The 20090-nt window shown below is 38.6% G+C and overlaps 1 protein-coding gene and 1 long non-coding RNA gene across 3 annotated transcripts in view; one reads left to right on the top strand and one right to left on the bottom strand.

The window, feature by feature from the left end:
• The window catches only part of CCDC93 (CCC complex scaffolding subunit CCDC93), a 33134-nt gene extending 16261 nt beyond the window's left edge, over nucleotides 1-16873 (top strand). For both annotated transcript variants that reach the window (XM_021548718.3, XM_085584876.1), the window contains exons 12-23: nucleotides 2660-2776; nucleotides 4190-4252; nucleotides 4434-4507; nucleotides 5057-5138; nucleotides 6849-6920; nucleotides 8031-8102; nucleotides 8373-8481; nucleotides 10970-11052; nucleotides 13685-13722; nucleotides 14632-14716; nucleotides 15380-15493; nucleotides 16682-16873. In XM_021548718.3, the coding sequence (XP_021404393.3) occupies nucleotides 2660-2776; nucleotides 4190-4252; nucleotides 4434-4507; nucleotides 5057-5138; nucleotides 6849-6920; nucleotides 8031-8102; nucleotides 8373-8481; nucleotides 10970-11052; nucleotides 13685-13722; nucleotides 14632-14716; nucleotides 15380-15493; nucleotides 16682-16735 (963 nt within the window). In that variant the 3' untranslated portion in view covers nucleotides 16736-16873. The remainder of the gene's footprint in view (nucleotides 1-2659; nucleotides 2777-4189; nucleotides 4253-4433; nucleotides 4508-5056; nucleotides 5139-6848; nucleotides 6921-8030; nucleotides 8103-8372; nucleotides 8482-10969; nucleotides 11053-13684; nucleotides 13723-14631; nucleotides 14717-15379; nucleotides 15494-16681) is intronic.
• Nucleotides 16710-18684, bottom strand: LOC146766881 (uncharacterized). The gene is made up of 2 exons (XR_014956696.1): nucleotides 18545-18684; nucleotides 16710-16808 (listed from the first exon to the last, which is right to left on the bottom strand). It is a non-coding gene; the product is annotated as an uncharacterized LOC146766881 (long non-coding RNA).
• Between the last annotated feature and the right edge of the window lie 1406 nt (nucleotides 18685-20090).

The following is a 20090-nucleotide window of genomic DNA, read 5'->3' as shown; positions in this document are numbered from 1 at the left end:
CATGGAGGAAGAGGGGCCTGAGTTGTATCTATTCCAAATAGAGGCCTAAATTCTTGATATGCTTTAAAATGTTCAGTGTTAAGCACAGAAATACGGTTCCGTGGGCCTGCTCATAGAAAAGTCTAGGCCTCCTTCACTCAGGTTTCCAGATGTTTGCACTGGACTCCAGTTCTCAGTCATGCCCTGGATCTCAAGTTTTGAATCTCATCTCATCAAACCCAAACCTTTGTTGCTTTGAGAAGTCAAAGCAATTAAATGTGTGTGTTTGCTCCAGTTACTGTGTTCAGCTGTGATTGTTTTTTGCAATAATGTGAAAAGAAAATCTGGCTCTTCAAGCAATTAATGTATCCAATACATCACTGCCAGATATGAGTTATAGGTTGCTCTTACTTGTCCAATAGTCTTCTCATATTTCTTCCTTTTTGTTGACACATTTGAGGTATGGAGCTTTCCTATTTTGGAGATAAACCCTGTAGCTCAACAGCAAATTCTTGGCCTTTCTTTATTATAAAAGATTGGAAGAACAGAAGTCCAAGGGTCATATTTCAATGTTACATTTCTTCTGTTCTGAGAGAAGGGAGCAGGACCTTGACTGTTATAGTAGAGCAATGATTAATACTCTGAAAAGTAAGAACTGATTCAAATAAAACCAAAAATAGATAACTTTTCAAATCTATGGGATGTGATTAAAAAAATAGAATTTCTGTGCACATATGCATGCACCAGGAAAAGAATTAAGGATGTTATCAAAGAGTTTATCCAAGCATCAGCAATGTTTGGATATAATTCTAATAATCTTAGACCCTGGTAACTGTACATAGCCTGAGAAACACAGCAGGGCCAGGACCTTTCTTACAAGAGGCATTTTTGCAGAAGATCAATGCTTAGAATTTTCTGCATTTGCCCGTCCATTCTGCTGCTATGTTAACCTGCTGAGTAAACTGGAGGAAGGATTGTAGTGTCATTCCTCACCTTCTGAAAATACTGACAGAAAATTATTAATGAGTAGCAAATTTATCATCTTTAAACAGTTAGAGACGTTAGTGCTTATTCTTTCCCGTTTTCAAAAAGCAAGATGTAAAGTTCACTTCTTGAAATACGATCCATTTTTTTATTCCAAAGCTGTACTACATGGATTTTACTATTTCTGCAAACATTAGTCTCAGACTGGTTTAGCTCATGTTTCTTTCTCTTGCATTTCCATTGTTCTCCATTTGTATCATGCATATGAGAGGATAAATGTGGTGAGAAGGATGAGGTTTTGGAATGCATAACACGATGAAGGAATGTAATTTGACTAAATAATGAGAGGAATAAATAAGACTGAGTGTGTATTTGTTGAGTAGTTCAGGGTCACAGGTGTTGCTTAGAGGCATTTCTTCCTTCCCTGACAACAAAAGCAAAGAAAGCCTCTGAATTGTTGGGTTAAGCCATCAGAATTAGTCTTTTCTTGTTTTGGATGTAAAAACATAACAGATCATTAAACTGCTCTTCAATATGAATTACATAGAAAATGTAGAGGAAGAAGACAAGCTTTGCCTCTTATTTCCATTTAAAATTAAGCTGCTTACCCATCTGCCTGGAGTGGAACCAGCAGCAAATATGAGTGAGGAGTATATCACACTTCTTATAGCATTTTAGCTGATTATGCATTGTAGCAGTTGTCAACATTTGGTAATTATTCAAAAAGCACTTAGTATTGAAGTCTTTGACAGACTATAAATTAGCACTTGAGGTACTTGAAAATTAACTGGTTTTCTAGTGAAATATTGGAAAATGGATTAAGTGAAAGAAGTCTGAGTGCATGAAGCAAATTACAAAAACAGATGGATGTAAGTATCAAAGACTTCCAAAAGGTACAAATAATTTTTAGGCAAATAATCCCTTACAGATCAAGATCTCACTGGTTTTTAATAATTCTTTTGTCTACAGCAAATATACAATTTCTATTCTGTTATTTTTGATAAAGAATGCTTCTGTCAGCTTTGCTTTCACAATTCAGAGAGGAGACTGGATCCAGATTGCTGTCTCTGTTTTGCATTTATGAGACACTCTTGGCAATGCATGCTGGATGGAGTAGTTCTCAAAGGCTGGTGTCAGCAGTACATGTGCACACACAAAATAAACCCCAGAGTGCTAAATCCGTTTACCACACTGAATATGTCATATCATTCAGATAGAGATGCATCCAAGCCTCTATTTCAGAAAGCACTATTGTTCAAGAATTCTGAAAATTCTGGAGCTACTTGTTGGGGTGTGGAACATCTGGGAATACCATGGCTTACGGTGTTTTTTAGTCTGCTTGTATTTTTTCCAATGAAGAACTCTACCAGGTTTAACCATAGTGCTGATGCAAAAAAAAACCTGTCAGTCTTCTTGTGCACTGTAGTATTTTCCACCTGTCCCAGGGCACCTGACTTTTTTAGTTTACTTTATTTGTAAATTTTGGAATACAATTCAGTTGTTCAGCTGCTTCCTTGTTTTGATATGAGGTAAATCAGTAAGTCATTCTTTTGGATAGTGGGATACAGTTCTTGATAAGGAATATCCTAAGTGTGTCCCACTTTACCTGAGCTATTACCTGAGCTTCTGAAGAAGTAGAAAACAATGCTGTGAGAAAACAATGCAAAACAAAAGGCTGTTGCTATTGGGTTTTCAGCAATCTGAGCTTTCTGCTGAGGAGCGACCAGAAAGGCTTGGAGCTGCCCAGCAGCATAGAAGGAAGGTGGCATCTCTCAACAAGCAGATTCTGCAAAAAACCAAACTCCTTGAAGAGGTAAGTATTGTGTGTGTAGTAAAGAAGAAAACATTGATAAAAGTGGTTGACCACGAAGTTTTTACCATCCAGAAAATATCTGCAATCTATCTTCTGCACCAGCAATTTGTCATGCTGAACACTGATTTCTCTGCTTGCATTGCCCTTGGATTGTGAGAACAGATTGTGTTCTTGGGGGCAGTTAGCACAGCCTTAGTTTTAGGGAGGACCATGCCTTTGCCCTTTTAACAGTTGAGGGCCCCTTAATTCTGTGCAGTTTGTTTTCAGTACGTAACAATCTCAGTGCTGTTTTTATATGGGGAAAAAATGTACTGACAGCTGTTAGCCAAATATAATCCTTTTATCACTTTACTAAAGTAAAAATTTCCTGGCTCAATTTTATTTACCACTTGCCAAAAGCAGCTTTGAAATCAGTGACAGTCAAGAACCCTGTCTTGAAAAAATATTTATGGAGTTCTGGCTTCAATACTGCAGTAAGTTTTGGCAAGATTTCTCAAAACTAACAATTTATGTCAGTTTTCATGAGACATAGACTACAGACTTAAATTTTTTTAGTTAGAATAAAATTTATTGGTGAAAAATTATGAAAAACAATTAAAAAGCTTTATTTTTATAAATTTAGCTGTGGAAAGGGAAGATTGGAGCATTAAGCCACAACTCTGTGTTGTGAACAGCAAACTAAAGCAGCATTAAAGGAAGTAGAACTGAGCTACATGTGCATTTTTTGTTTGCTTACTTTTGCTCCATTTTTGTAAACCATGTCCTATTTTTGTTGTTACTATTTGCAATGTTGTCTTAAATCATAGGGAATTTAAAGAAGAATGTTCTTCTAAAATTAGCTTCTGTAAATTAATTCACAAGTGGAATATCTAATATTTGTTTATAATATTTTGCTCACTACCTTATTAGATTTTTCATAGTTACACAGAAGAAAACTATAAAGCAGCTTGGTTATTTAGTGTGGAAGTCTGTGGTTTGGTGCCATGGTGCTTCTGTGCAAGTCTTGAATTGCCCTGACTAATTTGGAGAAGTGTAAAATGGGACTCATTCTTAGCCTGGTGTGAAACTAGGCCAGTACAACCAGACTAGAAAAGTTTGAGCAGTTTAGAAGAGATTCTATCCAATAAGTCACCACTCTGTTGGCCTCTATTTTGTAAAAGCTGTTGTTTATTCTGGGACTTTATACACTTGAAGGATCAGGTGGTAAACGTTTGCTATTAGTAATTAAATATTCAGTCAGAATTCTTGCACTCATATGCAGGAGTAGCTGACAGAAAAAGACAGTGTTTGTTATGCTTGGCCTGCTGTTTGACAGACACCCATTATGAACAGCTCAAATATTCTCTGTTCTCCATTATAGGTGTAATTAGTGTGAATATAGAATCCAACTCTTGTTTTTCTCTTTCGTAACAGTTGCAAGCTAAATGTGCTGATCTGCAGGAAAAATGTACCAAAGCAAAAGAGACATTAACAGAGGTAATCTTTGTTTTTTTCTGTGCTGTTTGTATCTGAAACTTTTTTGAGAAATTCTGTTTGTGAAGGGATGCATTAAACAGTGAAGATTCAGTGAAGCTGAACTCACTGATCTCATGGTGTGGGACAGTCAATTTATTATTAATCAATTTAGTATCAATTCATTATTAATTGTAACCCTTAGGTTAAGAGTTACAGTGAAAAGCTGGACAAGGAATTGGCAGCCTTAGAAGCAATAGAATCCCAAGCAGATTCTAAGTAAGTTTCTTCCTTTGTTACATTTGAAATTCTGAAAAATAATGGTTTTTAAATTAATCATTCAATGTTTCTTGGTTTGTCAACCTTAACAACTAACTAAAATTTAAAAATTAAATTATTCTCCAGTTTGCTTTCCAGAGACAGAAATATTGCAATAGGATTCAGTCAGAATGAAAAGTGTCAGTCTGTAGTTCAAAATAATTGTTGGTTTTTAAAGCAGAACCCTAGACACATCTGACAAGCAGATGAGGCCTTCTTGATTTATTTTGTTCATATTTGAAACCTTTGTCTCACATAAATTAAACAGAAGTCTCTCAAAACTTTCACAGTAATGAGGTTAAAACAAAACAAAGCCATCAGAATATTCAGTGTAACACTCCATCTTTATTTTAACCTTGGTATATCAGTGTTGATATTTGGGGTTTTAATTTACCCAGGTTTTATTGTAAATTTATTTAGACCTAAGCTTGTTTTAATATATGTTAATTCTTGATCTGTTTAAATTAGAAACTAAAAAACTAACATAGTTTACTGGATCTTCAAATTTAGCACATTACAGAGTCTCCGAGCACTGGTGGCCATGAATGAAAACCTAAAAAGCCAGGAGCAAGAGTTCAAAGCACATTGTAGGGTAAGTTCCAGTGTCTCCTAGAAGGAGTCATTTAAAACTTGGTAAATAAGCATTTCCTGGTGTGTTGTTGTGCTGTGTGTGCTTGTCTGTCATCTGTCCCACATCCCCAGGTACTGCTGACTCCAGGTTTATAGTGAGAATTAGCACCCCTGGAGCAGGGAGGAGTGAGGAAGGATCTGAGCTGGTGTGGCCTTCCTTAATACAGGGCAGGTCCAGTGTCAGGGGCAGTGGTGAGACCCCAACAGTGTGAATGTTCTTTCCCAGCCCGTGCTGCCAAAGAAGGAGCCTGGAATGTGTCCGATTGCATTTTCAAGGTTGTTTATTTCCTTTTGTCTAAACATTCTTTCTCTGATCTGCTGAGCTCTGGCTGGCAAGGAGGCCATAGCATTCTCTGACCTGAGCCCTGGGCGGCTCCCACATTATATAGTCAAAACTACTTATCATATGTTTATAATTTCTTTACCAATACCTATGACCTATGTTAGACTGTGAATCTCTACCTTGAACCAATAGAAAAGTGTCACTATCACACCAAAACGTGGAGGACAAGAAGAAAGGAAAGAAGGTTAGGATGTGCCCAAATTCTTCCATCTTGACTCCTTGCATTATATTCTAAAAAAACCCCAAATTTCTACTTTTCCACCCTATGTTAATTCAAATATCACACTACTCAAACCCTTGTGGCTTGTAATTTTTCACACAAAGTTAGTAATTTTTTTCCACAGGCTAAAACCAAAGCCACAGCTGTTTTTGACTTCTTGCCAAACTCTCCAAGACCCCTGCCAGGGTCTCGAGACAGCCAGGGCGGCCAGAGGGATGTCCTGGACTCCCAACAGTCCTAGACACCACACCTGCCTTTACCTGGCTCTTGTGGCTCCCCTTCCTCCCATTCCCATTCTGCTAAAATCAACGTGCGGGGCTGGGCTGTGCTGGACACCCAGCTGTGCTGTCACAGCCTGACATGGATCATCTCTGCCTGGCTCATGCAGCCAGCAGTGACCTGAGGGGGGCTAGGGAGGAGGGGTCAGCCAGGCCCCACCTTTGGAGCAAGCCACCAAAAGAGACAAGAACAGAATGGAGCTACTGCAGTTTTCAGGGCATGTTTGAGTTTCTCTGCTTAAGTGCTGTTTTTTGGGGTCCTGCTACTGCTGTGTTTATGGATTGCCCAGAGATTGGACCAGAGAGAAGTGTTTTCATCTCCTTCTGTTCAAACAATAGCGGATGGGATATAATAGAATGAAAAGAAGTAATGTTCTAAGGCCTAAACTGAGTGTAGAACCTTGTTTTCCCATACATACTCCTTAGGAAAGCTCTCAAGGATTGTACTGGACACTTCATTGCAAGGAACTTTTGGATCGTTCATTTCTCCAAATGCCGTACATCACTTTCCCATGTCACACTGTTGTAATGTTGCTTTGCTTCTTCTGTTTCATTTTCCTTGTCACTCATTAGCTGTCTTAGCTGGATCTGGTATATTTGCAAGTAAGGAATGAATCTGTTTCCATGATTGTTAAAAGCAGACAGTTCAATGTAATGAATATTAATGGATGCCTTACCCTTAAGCAGGGAATGCTATTTAATCTTCCAAATTTAAATATTATGTGTGTGGTCAGCTCTGAAATTTTGTTAGTTGTGTTGCCAAGATCCTTCCATCCTCTCTTAAGAGAAGAGGTCTTAGTTAAAAAAAATCAACTTTTGTTTCTTTTAAAGGAAGAAATGGAGAGACTACAACAAAATATTGAGAATTTGAAAGCTGAAGCAGCGGAAAATGGGGAGGAACAGGTAATAGCAAAAGTCTAATTTCTTATTTTCAAATTGCATTTTGGAATGTTTGTTTAAGTCTTTCTGACTTCTGGGACATTCTTGTAAGCCTTAAAGTATGTGCTGGAATATTTGAAAAGCTCTGTAAAGCCACAGTTCAGGCTAATAATCCTAGAAATACAGAAGTCTGCAAACAGTAACAGCATTATCTGTTCTTTTCCATGGAGCTGTGCTCGTAGATGCTTTTGTGCCTTTTACTTCTTTCTTTGTAGTACCAGAGAAGAATCTCTGGGTGTTGTGCTAAAAGCGTATCCCTGACAGAAACATGTCTGCCTTAGAAAGCCTGGTTTGGTTGTTTTTTTCTTAGAAGTGGGGTTATCTGAAGGATGAAAGCATGAGCTTTCAGTGGTTCGGTGCACTGCATGCAGTGAGCAGCTGTCAGAAGTTAGACTTTAACACAAGTGCATCCAGACTGATGGCAATGAATAATGAATGAACAGAAAAGGAAAAGCTTCAATTACTTTATTTTCAGTGGATAAACATTTGATGCATTCATGCCTCTGGAACAAGGCAGATTACAACTTCCATGATGCTGCTGTCCTCCTCAACACAGCATGAAAAAAATTAAAGTGCAAAGCAAAATCTTGAATTTTTTAGCAAGAAGTTACCTTGTAGCCCACACTGCAGGAAGTTTAGAACACATGTCAGAGGGTTTATGTTCTGTTCAGGTGCCTTGTTTATTCTTTACCCCACTACTGAATCAAAGTATAAGCACTCAGACAAGGGGTACTGACAATCTTTGAATTTCTATCTTCATTTAAAGTGTGACTGTTGTAAAGCAGTGCAAAAGCTACTGATAACTTTTAAAAACTAAAATATCAAAGGTTAAAAACCATCTAAAAGCCCTTGTTTAGAGTAAATGATGTCAGGCTTTTAATACACATAAAGAATTATTATTTTAAAAAAACCCAAACAAAAGCCTAACCAAAAACCCAGAAAAAGGAATGGTGGTGTTATTGTGGGAGCCAAAGATAGGCAAAACCAGAAAATAAACCCAATCTGCCCATTTTTTGCACTGCAGCTCCCATATGCTACTGTAATACACAATTGTTTTGGGTTCTCATTTTCCAGGAGACAAATAAGATTATAGAACAGCAGTACCAAGCTGAGAAAGAAAAACTTCAAAAGATCCGCCTGCTTCTGGTGAGTTACTCTTTATGTCTTTACTTGTGCAAAATTGTTGACGATTATGTTACCTTGTAACTTCTAATACTTTGTTTTGTTGTTCTAATTTTAACAAGTCTTCCTGTCACAAATCAATTGCAAAAAAAAAAAAAAATTGATCCTCAGCCAAAGCTTTTTGGTTTTAAAATCAATTATTTAATAACAAAAGTATTGCTGGGGGGGCTTCATCCATTTTAAGAAGAGAACAAGAAGAGGCTTTGTTTTCTCCCCTCCTAACTTTCTATTCAGGCACGAAGAAACAGAGAAATAGCCATTTTACAACGCAAGATTGATGAAGTACCCAGCCGAGCTGAGCTCACACAGTATCAGAAGAGATTTATTGAACTTTACAGTCAGGGTATGTATATCAAGCAGGACCATCCTGCTGAAGGCTAAGGCCCTGAAAGGAGGGCAGTTGCATTTTAAGCATATGGCATGTAACAACAGCACCTACTAATTTGGTGGTATTTTAAAGGTTTTTGGTATTCATGTTACACATCATGTTTTCAAGGTTTTATAAGCTGGGCTCTAAAAATACTCCTGTGGGTGAAACTCAATGCACAAGATCTCTGGACTAAATTTTGTCTGCAGCAGGTTCTGGCATTTAGGTTAATGGCCAGTATGTTCTGAAAGTCCTTAATTCACCATTTACAAATGAGATTGCTGTAAGTTTGAATCGTGTTTAATTAATTTGCCTTACCATTAGATTGCTTTTATTGTTTCCACTGACATGACATAACTGGTTCTGATCCAAACTATGTTGAGAACTACAAAGTAAAAACAGTCTCTTGGGGGGATTGATTTCTTTAATCTTTTATTCACACAATCCTGCAATATCTTGGAAGGAGCAGAATACAAATTGTCTTTAGATGTTATGGTCAGAAATCATAAAACTGAAAAAGGTGCAAATGGAATAAAATTTCAAAGTTGTTCCACTAAACTGATAACAGACCAGTATGCTTGCTGGTGTGTATTTAACTAACTTGTGTGTTAGCCTAAGGAAACCTAGCTAATGATTCAGAGGTATTCTGCATTTATTAAATGTATGTGTGAAGCAAGCTCTGGAAGGGTGAGCAGTTCCAAACTGGTTATCTGAGTGGGATCCAAATCCCCTGCCCTGGTGAGACATCTCCAGTAGCACAGTTCTGTGCCGTTCTCCACGTGTATTGTCTAAATACATGGAATAGATGTGAGTACAAGTCCAGTATTTCTTCTCCCTGTTTGCTGTGCCATGCAGTTTATTTAATCGAGTCCAGCTATAACGAGTTTTGTTGTTTTTCCTTAAATTTTCTGCACATTCTCTGTCATATCTGGTCAGAGCTACCTGCTCAAAAGATGGAGCTTCCTTTATATCTGAAGTACAGAGAGACTAGCATCAAAGAGACTTGTGCAGATTTAAGATGCTTTGAATTTTATGGGACTTTGTTTTCTAAAGTACAAAGTGTGAGTAGTATCTCAGTCACGGTTGGAAACCTGCATTGCACGGGCTAAGCTTTTAGAGAAATGAGCTGGAAATCTCTAGCCAGTTTTTCTGTGAATTGTTGTGTTTTTAGAGGTACTTAGAGGCTTTTCATTTAGCTGGATTCAGGTGACCTTCAGTTGCCAAAACATGTTTTTTTTTTTGAACTTTCCTTCAAGGGGTTAGACAGGACAATCTTTAGCAGAAATTTTAAACCATAGTGATTTGGGGTTTTTTGTACCAGAATCCTTTTCAGTTACAATATTCAGTGTTTTGGTTTTGACCTAACTGAATCTCTTCCATTGAAAATGTTTAAGAGAATCAATGAACCAATTGGTTCCCTCTTCCTCTTCTCCCTTTGTTTTACCCTCTGGTAAGGGTGCCCATTAGGCTCCATAAGTTGGCACAACTTTCAAGATTTCACCTGTGTTGGAAAGGTTTTCTGAGTTTTTGTGGAATCCACTTATGAAAGACATGTGACCAGAGCTGCTGGAAGAGCAGAAGGAGTTGCATGAAGGAAATTGTTTGGGAAAGGCCTCTTTCATTTGGCAGCAGTTCTGCAAGTCCCAGACTAATGAGTTAAGATCTCACCAAGGTTTATAATTTTTAACCCATACATTTTTTCCAGCTTGTGGTTTCTAGCCAGAATTACTTTTGCTGCCTGTTGAACTCTTTCCTTGGGAGTCACAAATATACTGGATTTCCTTAGGCATGCAAGAACTAAAGGCTACAGTAAGACTCAGCAGATTTGAGTATCATCTTGTAGGCCCAAAGGGAAGGCATGTCTGAGCCTAGCCTTCCCAGCTGAGCTCTGACCAACATCTGCTGTAATCACCTAAACCAGATACTATTATTTTATTGTATCACCACATATAGATTATAAGAAGATAAAAACGCTTCAAAACAGGAGCAGCTTTGTTGGGGATCTTGCACATGTGTAGCTTGACATTTATAGTCTAATGCACTTTTTTTCCACACAGTATTACCAAAATTATCTGCTCTTCCCTGTCCCTGCTGAGCTTGTGCCCCTCCAACACCGCAGGCAAGGCCACTGTGAGCAGCACAGCTGCCTGGGGGTGTCAGGGTAAAGCTGGGAAGGAAGCACAGACAGGCAGCTGATTGTGCCAACATGGGTTGGTAGAAAGAGCTGTCAGCAGCTGGGGCTTAATTTAGACACTGAGCTGTGTTGTTCTTACAAGAGACGATAGCTGGAAACCCTGCTGAGAGAAACTTGGGAAGGATGTTCCCTCTGCATGTATGTTAGCAAGTGTGTTCCATTATTGATAGTGGAAAATATGTTATATAAAGCCTACAGAGTATTTTTACAGATTCCATTTTACCTCATATTCTTTTATTATTCTACCCCCTTTTTTTTTCTTGTTTGCAGTCTCAGCAACTCACAAAGAAACGAAGCAGTTTTTTACTCTTTATAATACACTGGATGATAAGAAAGTATATTTGGAAAAGGAGGTAAGAATATGTTATTACTATTTTTTAAGTATTCAGTCTGTGGGGAAGGAAATGAAAAGTTTTTGCTTGGTTTTCACCATATTCAGTCTTGTCAGAGCAAACTTACTGGTCTGTAAACAAAAATGGAACAACTGATTCTTAAGAATATTTGTAATCTTGGAAGGGCAATGGTCTGTGTTGCAAAAGAATTGCTCTTAGTACAGCATGTTTAAACACTCACTGTGCTCTCAAAACTTGAGTAACATTTGATCAGCAAATACCTGTAATCATAGCACCAAATTACCCTTTTCTCTCTTTTTAGTCAATATCTTTTATTATCAACCCAGACCACAGTCAGTAACTTCGGAGAGTAAATTTAAGCTGCTGTCAGAAGCAGCAGATTTATTTCTCAGGGTCTCAGCTCCCTATACTTAATTTGCTGGTGATTTTACTGGGTCAGAAGAATAGTTTTCATGAAGGAATGTTTTTTTTCCCCTCCTCTTTCCCATCTATGTAGAGTTCACTTCTTTCTTGGGCATAACTGAGTGATTTCCGTCTTCTTTTTTTGCAATCACAAGTGTCTGATTTCAGTAAAGATGGAAGAATAGGAGGAAACAAGAGGAAATTAAAATTACAACTTTACTTTTAAAGTACATAATGTTTTGATACCTCAGTTTTTTCTGTTTATTCTAATAAAATAAGAACAGATTAGTGAGATTTGCATTATTTAGATACATTTCTAGTTTGTGAAACTGGGAGTACCTTGGTCAAAATAATTCAATGCCTTTGGGGGGGCTCACAGGGGGAATTCTGGATGTCTTCTGATGCCATCTTAACTTAGTTAAATTTATAATATATTTGTGTTTTCCCTAAGATGCATTTAATATTAGAACCAAGGTTTCAGCAAGTAAATATTGTCTAATAGTGTATAAAACATTTCTTTGGCATCTGTGCTTCATGAAGGTTTCTGGAACACACTTGCACTTTGTCTTGTTCCTGGATATTGGGGAGATTTTTTCCCCTCTTTTTCCTCCCTTAACCAGTCCTTTTGTAAAACACACTGAGCATCCTTGCTTTAAAACAATAGTGAGAGTTGTTGTACAGTTGAATTTTGGCTATGAGGGTTTTATTTCTGACATTAAAGGTCTCTGTGATCATGGCTCATATTTAACCCTATTTTGAGAAAGATGCATTTTTTTAAAAGGCTTTTAAAATAATTTTTTTCATAGTGTCTTTCAACTTTGGGGTGTGTATGCTGATTTCACTGTAGTGTAACACATCCTCACTCTTCCTATGTCATGGTTGTGCAGCACTGCTGGGCAGGGTTACTATTCCTGCCTTGAATGTATATAAATATGTATAAACTGCAATTATGTTTTCAAGCACAGGCTTAGTGGAAGCATCTTGAGGCAGGGATATGGCAAATATTGATAAGTAATGCAATAATTTCACTGCTGTAAATTACAGGAATTCTTAAGCACCTTGGCTGCTTGGGGGTCTGTTCAGAATTTGTTTGAATTTTCCAAGGAAAGGTCAGGAACACCTGCAGATTCTGCCATGCCTGCTTATTGCTATCTCATTCAGGTGGAGGATTTTAGATTTAGGAGAGATGAGTTCAGCTTTCTGTGGCAGTGGGGCAGGTGATTGTTTCAGCCCTTGGGTTTTCTTAGTGCAGAACTCTTCAAGTACTCATCAAAAGGAGAAACTGCTTGGAAGGCTTAACCACAGGAGACTTGCAAGATGTATTCAAAGCTGAGAGAAAGGATCACATTAATTTCTAGCTGTTGAATTTTAATGCTCTCCGCAATATGTAAAAAAAACAGGAAATAAATCAAAGGCAGTTACATAGGGTGTATTCCATATAGTTTTATTAGTTGGGGGAGTTGATACAAGCAGCAAAATATTCCTGGGATGCTGTTACAAATGTCTATTTTTATCTTCATTCAGTGCAATGTTACTGTCTTGTAAGAAAAGCCACACCTCTGAAATGGCAATCTGTACTTTTTATGAGTTCACCTTTTAGCACCCAGTAAGATACACATAAGCAAAGTGAGTAATGATGCATGGCTGGTAGGGAATCTGTAAACCTCATTTGCACAATAAAGCACTGCAGGAATTCACCTGCTGCTCCTGCACTGCTTGGAGTCTCCAGAGCCCTTGTGTGGAAATAGAATCTGTTCAGTGGTTCCCATCTCAAAGGCAAAAGTGGTTTTTCCCTGTTTATTTGTGATGTGCTTGTGCACATGTCAACAGTCAGTGGTGAACACTGGAGCAGCATCTGCTTTTATGTCAAATTCCAACACATGCTGAACACATGTACAGGCCACTTTAACTTACTGCTTTTGTTTGGGAAGGCATCATGCTGGAAAACTCAGTGGTATAATTGAGTGCCAGTAAAATTAAAAATATCAGTTGTGGTCCAACACTTCTGCTTTTGTCATTCAACTAGTGGGATAGATATTACTAAATCAAAAAGATTTGTAGTTTACCTTCTGAAAGAAAACTCATGGTGACTTTTGTACATCTGTCTTCTTTTGAGGGCATTATCTGTATAGTAACATTTTTTAAAATTAAATTTATCTTATTGTCTGTGAAAATTCATACCAGAAGAGACAAATGTGTATTTTCTTCCTTTTTTTTTTCAAACTCACAGGTTAACTTACTGAATTCTATCCATGACAACTTCCACCAGTAAGTTATGGTTCTTTAACTCGTGATAGTTGCAAAGAGTGGTACAGTTGGTTGGACAAATGGAAGTGGGCACCAGTTATAGAGACTAAAAATTTTGTTAGAAGATTTTATAGTCGTAAACTGATTTACAGAATAGTTTATTAACTCTGTTTAAGCCAATTTGGGGAATCATGGACTTGGAATTACCTAACATTTATGGCCAACATATGTTTTTAATATCTAACTATTTAGATGTGGAAATTCAGTCATAATTTTCCTGGAGTTAATTTAAATATTTTCCTCCTTTTTGTGGAGTTGTGGTTATTACCTTATGTACAAAACATTAGACTGGGACATATTTCAGACATGTTTATTATAAACTACATCTGTATTTGGAGATTTTGATGTATTGTGGAGTCTGTGAAAAATTGTGGTTGTCTTGGAAGTTCATAGTCAAATATCAGTCTGTGAATCAGCCAGTGTTTATTTTTCTCTAATGATTTTGAGGTCTAAAATGACTTCTAGGCTTTCCCTGTTACAGTGTGAAATTATACATTTCACATGAACATTTGCTGTTCTCCTAGACCTCTACTCACCTTCTTACTATTCACAACAGAGGCTTTTCTTAAAAAATTATGGTTTTGCTTAGTTATTAGCAGTTGATTTCTGTACAGCACATGAGAGCAAGGAATACTTGAGCTGATAGGAGCACACCTGTGATGGGCTCTGAGCTCTCTCTATGCCCATCTCTTTGGTAGCTTACACCAGCCGAAGAGCTGCACTCTCAGTGGTACCAGTGATTAAAAGGATGATTTTTTACACAGAACACTAAGCAATGAGAACTTTGGACATGGGTAGATGTGCAAGACAGCAGCAGCTGAGACACAGTGTCCCACATCCCTGTCAGGTGTTCCATTTTCTTCTTTCCAGAGCCATGGCATCGTCCGGATCTCGGGAGCAGTTTTTGCGGCAGATGGAGCAGATTGTAGAAGGCATCAAACAGAATCGAATGAAGGTCTGACTTCTCTCACTTTCTTTGCTAGAACCTGGGAATTATCTCAGCAAAGCCTCTTGGATCTTGCTATGCACAATTATTATCCATTACATGGGGTGCAAATTAGGCAAGCAACTAAAAAGTATTATTTCTTTTCACATTCGTCAAAAACTTCTCACCACTAAATGTCAAGGAGTAGCGTATGACAGAGGTGTTATAACACCTCTGTCCTGACAGAATCTTATACCCCTCTACTTCATTACTGGCACTGCAGTGATTTAAATGCCTGAAGACAGCCAAATACCACTGAAATCAGTGGGAACTCTTCCATTTGGACTGTGTGGGTGCAGTCAGACCTGCAGCTCAGGCACAGTTTCTCGGACTGTGGGAGCTGACTGAAGCTGCTTTCTGCTGCTGAAGAGGGTCAGCAGCACCTCAGAGTCCAAACCATCATGTGCCCTTGTCTCAGTTGCACCTGTAGTGCCACTGGTACTGAGACTTCAGCATTAGGCTTTTAATTTTTAAGAGCTGATCTAAATGTGCATTACATTTCAAGCACGAGCCAGGGGTATCATTTATGAAGTATCTGTCTCCCCTTGTGTGTTATAAAGAGCTGTTCCTTATGCAGTATGTCCATGTGTATCCCATACAATATGATCTCTTACCTTTCCTGCATACCAACAGATGGAGAAGAAGAAGCAAGAAAACAAAATGAGAAGAGACCAGTTGAATGATGAATACTTAGAGCTTCTAGAGAAACAGAGGCTTTACTTCAAAACAGTGAAAGAATTTAAAGAGGTAAGAACACTTTTGCTATGTTCAGCTGTCCTGTTCAGTGACCCATTTTGATGTGACTTGTGCATTAATATATGCACACGATTTCCTGATATGATTATCACACAATGTTCATGATGTACCTTGGTTGTTTTCTCCATGTGAATCTTGGACTCTGAATTTGATTCTGGGAGTTCTTTCACTGCTAGATTGGAACCTCTCCATGTTACAAGGAGAGGTTATCATGCAAGTGGTGTGTTTAGGTTTCTAAGTGGAATCTCTTGAAGGTCTGTGAGCAGTTAGTTATTGCAGCAAAGATGGGTGTGGAAATGTGTGTGAGTAAGGAGGAAATGCAGGGTCTTGGTCATTAATCTTCAGGAACCAGCCTTGTTGCCTAATGACTGTGAAAGCACTGTATAACACTTCATTGATTTAGCCTTTCCCAAGCATTTAATCATCATGGGCTTCTGTTACTTGCTGTCTCCATGAGAATGAATGAATGAGAAGAAATGCTGCAGGCAAAATTGTCATTTGGCTTCATATGTTCGAGGAAAAACATCTTTGTGTAATTATTCCTGCTTTGTTCTGAGACAGCTCCTTCCTGTTTCAGACAGCGTACCTCTGGCAGAATGACAGGGGCTGTTCAGCTACTTGTCCAACATGCAGCATTTTACATCCTACTTGCAGAATTTAGGTAGATTTATTGTTAGGTTTTTTTACCTATTTTTCTTCCATTGCTATGAGGGAATTTCTGCTCAACTCTGCTACCCTTAAAAACAAAAGTCATGGTTGTGGTACTGAACACAGGTGTGTACCTATGTAAATGTATTTCCTGTCCAAGAGTTGTTCCCTGAGCACTGACTCTTTTACAAACTGTCCTGAGAAGTTCCAGATCACCTATAAGTAATCTCCATTTCAGATTTATTCTACTTATAAGTAAAAAGCTGAATTTGCTTTAGCTACATGTAAAAACTTCAGATGGGTGGTCAAGCAGTGTTCCCTCTGGCTTGCATGTCACAGTTTAAAGAATATTGCCATTGGAATAACATTATGGATGAATCAGAATTATCTTCAACTAATCATTCACTCCAGGCTGCTTTGGATTTTGGAGATGTTTCAAAATGAAAGAAAGGGTTTGGCTCTCTTGATGTGGAGATACAGGTAGCAGAGTGAAGAGCAATTCCTGCTTACTTGTTTGCTCTCTGTTAACAGGAATGCCGTAAGAATGAAATGCTGCTGTCCAAGCTGAAAGCCAGTTCTTCCTGAAGAACTCCAGCTGGGGAAATTTATAGAAGATTCTTCAGTCCATTGAATCTCTCTTGTGAGGTGACAGTTATAACTGCAATATAGATGTATATATATAGATATATATATATAAAATATATATACACACAGGTGTAAAAGTCTGTTTTTTCCAGTCTGTGTTCAGTTTACATTCCCTCATCACATGGCTCTATTATTCATTATTGTCTCCACTACACCGTAAAGAGTTAACACAGTACAGCAAAATAGAAATACTGTCTAATTTTATTTATTTGGGTTTGGTGTTATTTTTGTTTTCTACCAGAAGGACAGTGGGAATGTTTTTTATTTGGGTTTTAACACTGAATTAGGTGAAAATTCTGGAATAAATTTACATGTACTGTGTAGTATGTCCACCACTCCACAGGATGAGCACTGCAGAAATGCAGTACTTTGTTAATTTTGGCCCAAAAATAACACACAGAACAAGATTCTTCAAACTCACTTTTCCAGCTCATAACTTCACATAATTTTAGTTTATACTCTAGCCATATATAGGATTGCAAAGGATAACAATTAATTTCTAATGGCTAAGAAAATGAAAACTTACCTTGGCTAATTCCTGGTGTAAAATTATAGATCTATATTTTTATAAAGTCTAGCTGCTGTATAAATTTCTTTGAAATTTCATTTTTATATATGGAGAGTGTGCTTGTTAAATTAATAGCTCCAGGAAAAAAACACCTTAATACTAGGATTACCACGTTATCCCTGGCTGGGATGAAAATCAGAGTCTGTGACCTGTAATATAGGAAGATAAAGATTGAGACATTCTGCTCTAATGAACTGATGCTCACCTTTGAAGACAACAACCTACTTACCCTGCTGAAGATTTGCTCTTGGAAGTTCAGAAACTTTGTGGGACACTTTCTGAGACATTTTTATATCTGTATATACAGTGTTTTATAATTCAAACAGTTGCTTTTTGTACTTAACACCAGGATTTTGGACTGACTTCTGATGTACATGACATCTTCAGGAGAAGAGGACCGTGTTCCTTTTCCCACTGACACTGATGACAGCGCTGTTCGATCACTGTCTGTGGCAGCAGATTTAAAATAAAGAATGTTTGGAATCCAGTGGCATTCTGATATTGTGTTTTTTAGGGTGGAACTTGTCTCAGAAGCTTTCCCAGGCTCCTGTGTTACAAGTGCATTAAAAGGTGAATTGTGTCCATAATCAAATGAGTCACTGTTTTTGTGATGTCCTGTTCCTACAGCACAAACAGAAAGAAAACCTTCCCACTGAGCCAGCTGGAACCTTCTCCCCAACACGGGTTAGTGAGGGAATAGATCTGGCATGCTCCTCTTGCTTCTGTTCAAAAAGTCAGTCTGCCCAGGGCTAGCAAAATAATGAAGGCAAGTCCCCTCAAAGAAGGAAAAACTTAGATTCAACATTCCTTCAAAGAAGGAAACCTGCACTGAGTGCTGCTTGCAGACTTTCTATAGTCAGCTTTGATGTTAGGAGGCATTTCTGTCTACAAACTTTGCCCTCTATAAAAACTGTGAGACTCTTTCTAGTTTGTTTGTAAATTGAGTAACTCAGCTTTGGCACCAAGGAGACCTGCTTGGGAATTCAAGCTGTGCTATGTTTGTGTACCATGCAACTCTAAAAAAATAACTTGAATGGGCATTTCAGTTTGGGATTTATCATTTTAATCACAATTGCTTTTTAGCATCAAGCAAAATTTCCTAGGTAGAATAAATAATGAACTTGCATGTAAGAATAATGATGTCATTATTTGTTCAGTATAATGTTAAAATTTATGCTTACCTGCTACAAGCACAGTAATCTGGAAATTTCCAGAAGAAATATAAAAATGTGAGATCCAGTGCTCTGACTAGGAGCTTGTGATTTTGACTAAGATATGAATCTGAGGTTTGTAGAATGCAGTTGTTGCTCACAAAGGGTAAATTAGAGTCCAGACCATAACTGACTGCTGTAGATGGAGCCCAGGGCAGATGGCCACTACCTTTGGTGTGAGCCCCATGTGAAAAGGAGAAGAAGGAGGCTGGTGAGGGTGTGAAAACAGTTCCATCAGCTGTTCCTTGCTTTCTGGCACAGGCTCTGTGCGCTGGGTGCCATTTCTCCTTATACCTGGGGAGAAACCAACAAGCAAGGAAAACCTGTCTTAATTCTGCATCTTGGGTGGTTTCAAGTGAGGAACTGAGACTTTCTCAAAATTTTTCTTCAGTATTGCTGGATTTCCTTGTTGAAAGGGAAAGGTCTTGCCCTGAACTCATTTGGTGTTACCTTATAAGGCTTGTAAAGTAACATTTATGGGACTTGCAGCAAAACCTAATTTTTTTATTAGGGTTATTAGCATTGTCTGCTCACACTCATCTTCCAAGGCCCTTTCATTTCTGCACAGCACAGCTGCTGCAGGATGCAACAATGTCCTTCTGCTGAGCAATAGGCTTCAGTAAATTTTTTTAGGAGCGAATTCAGTGTCAGGAAATAAAGTTTAAAACTAGTAGTCTACTGCTTACAAGCAGAGATGATTGGTGTACTCCAAATTGGCAGCTTCTGTTGGGGAAATAAATACATAACATCTAAGCTGTGCTAAATGATGTCCCTTTAGAATAGTTTTTTTTTTCCTGTTAGACAGTCAAGATACTGTGTCATTAATCTTAGTTCATATAGGAGCATCCAGCAGGTTAGGCAACAACCACTGATAACCTATTTTCTTTGCCCCACAGTGAGCTGTTAAAAACCAGAACCTGTGCTGCCACTCTTCTAAATGCAGTCTGCATTTAGAGCTGGAGTGGGAAGCTGATTTTGTTGAGAGCTTCCTAAAGCCACTGCAATGAAATGAAAGCTCTGCTTGCCTCTCGTTGCCTCTGGGCACACACGGGGCCGCTGTGTGAGCCCGTCACTGTAACACTCGCTGCTGGCACAGATCCTTGGGTGGGCAGAGCTCTGGCTGCTTCTCTTCAGAACTCCTCACAACAAAATTCCAGAGGCCCAGCCTCGCCTCCTAAGGGAGCTAAATTCATCCTTGAGGAGGAGGAGAGCTGTGTCAGTGCCCTGCTGCTGCTCTCCCGCTTGCTGAAGGCACTCTGCTGCACGTCGGTGTCTGCAGTGCTGCCCTGCACGTGTGCAGCTGCAGGAACTGCACAGGGGCCTTGCAGCTCTGTGGTGTTCTCCCAGGTTTCAGAGGCCAAGCCATGGCAGAAGGTGCCTGCATAGCCAGGTGCTGCTCCAGTCAGTTGGAATGTGCAGCTGGAGATCACTGCAGCTCCTGCAGCCAGACCGGGATGGGCACCAGCATTGGCCTTGGATTTGTGTGAGAGTAATGGCTTGGCTTAGCAGGCTGAGG

This window comes from Lonchura striata, chromosome 7, assembly GCF_050655825.1.
Source record: "Lonchura striata isolate lonStrDom1 chromosome 7, ASM5065582v1, whole genome shotgun sequence".
NCBI classification, from domain to species: Eukaryota; Metazoa; Chordata; class Aves; order Passeriformes; family Estrildidae; genus Lonchura; species Lonchura striata.
Note: the sequence above shows the minus strand (reverse complement) of the source record. Positions and strands in the feature narration are given on the sequence as shown.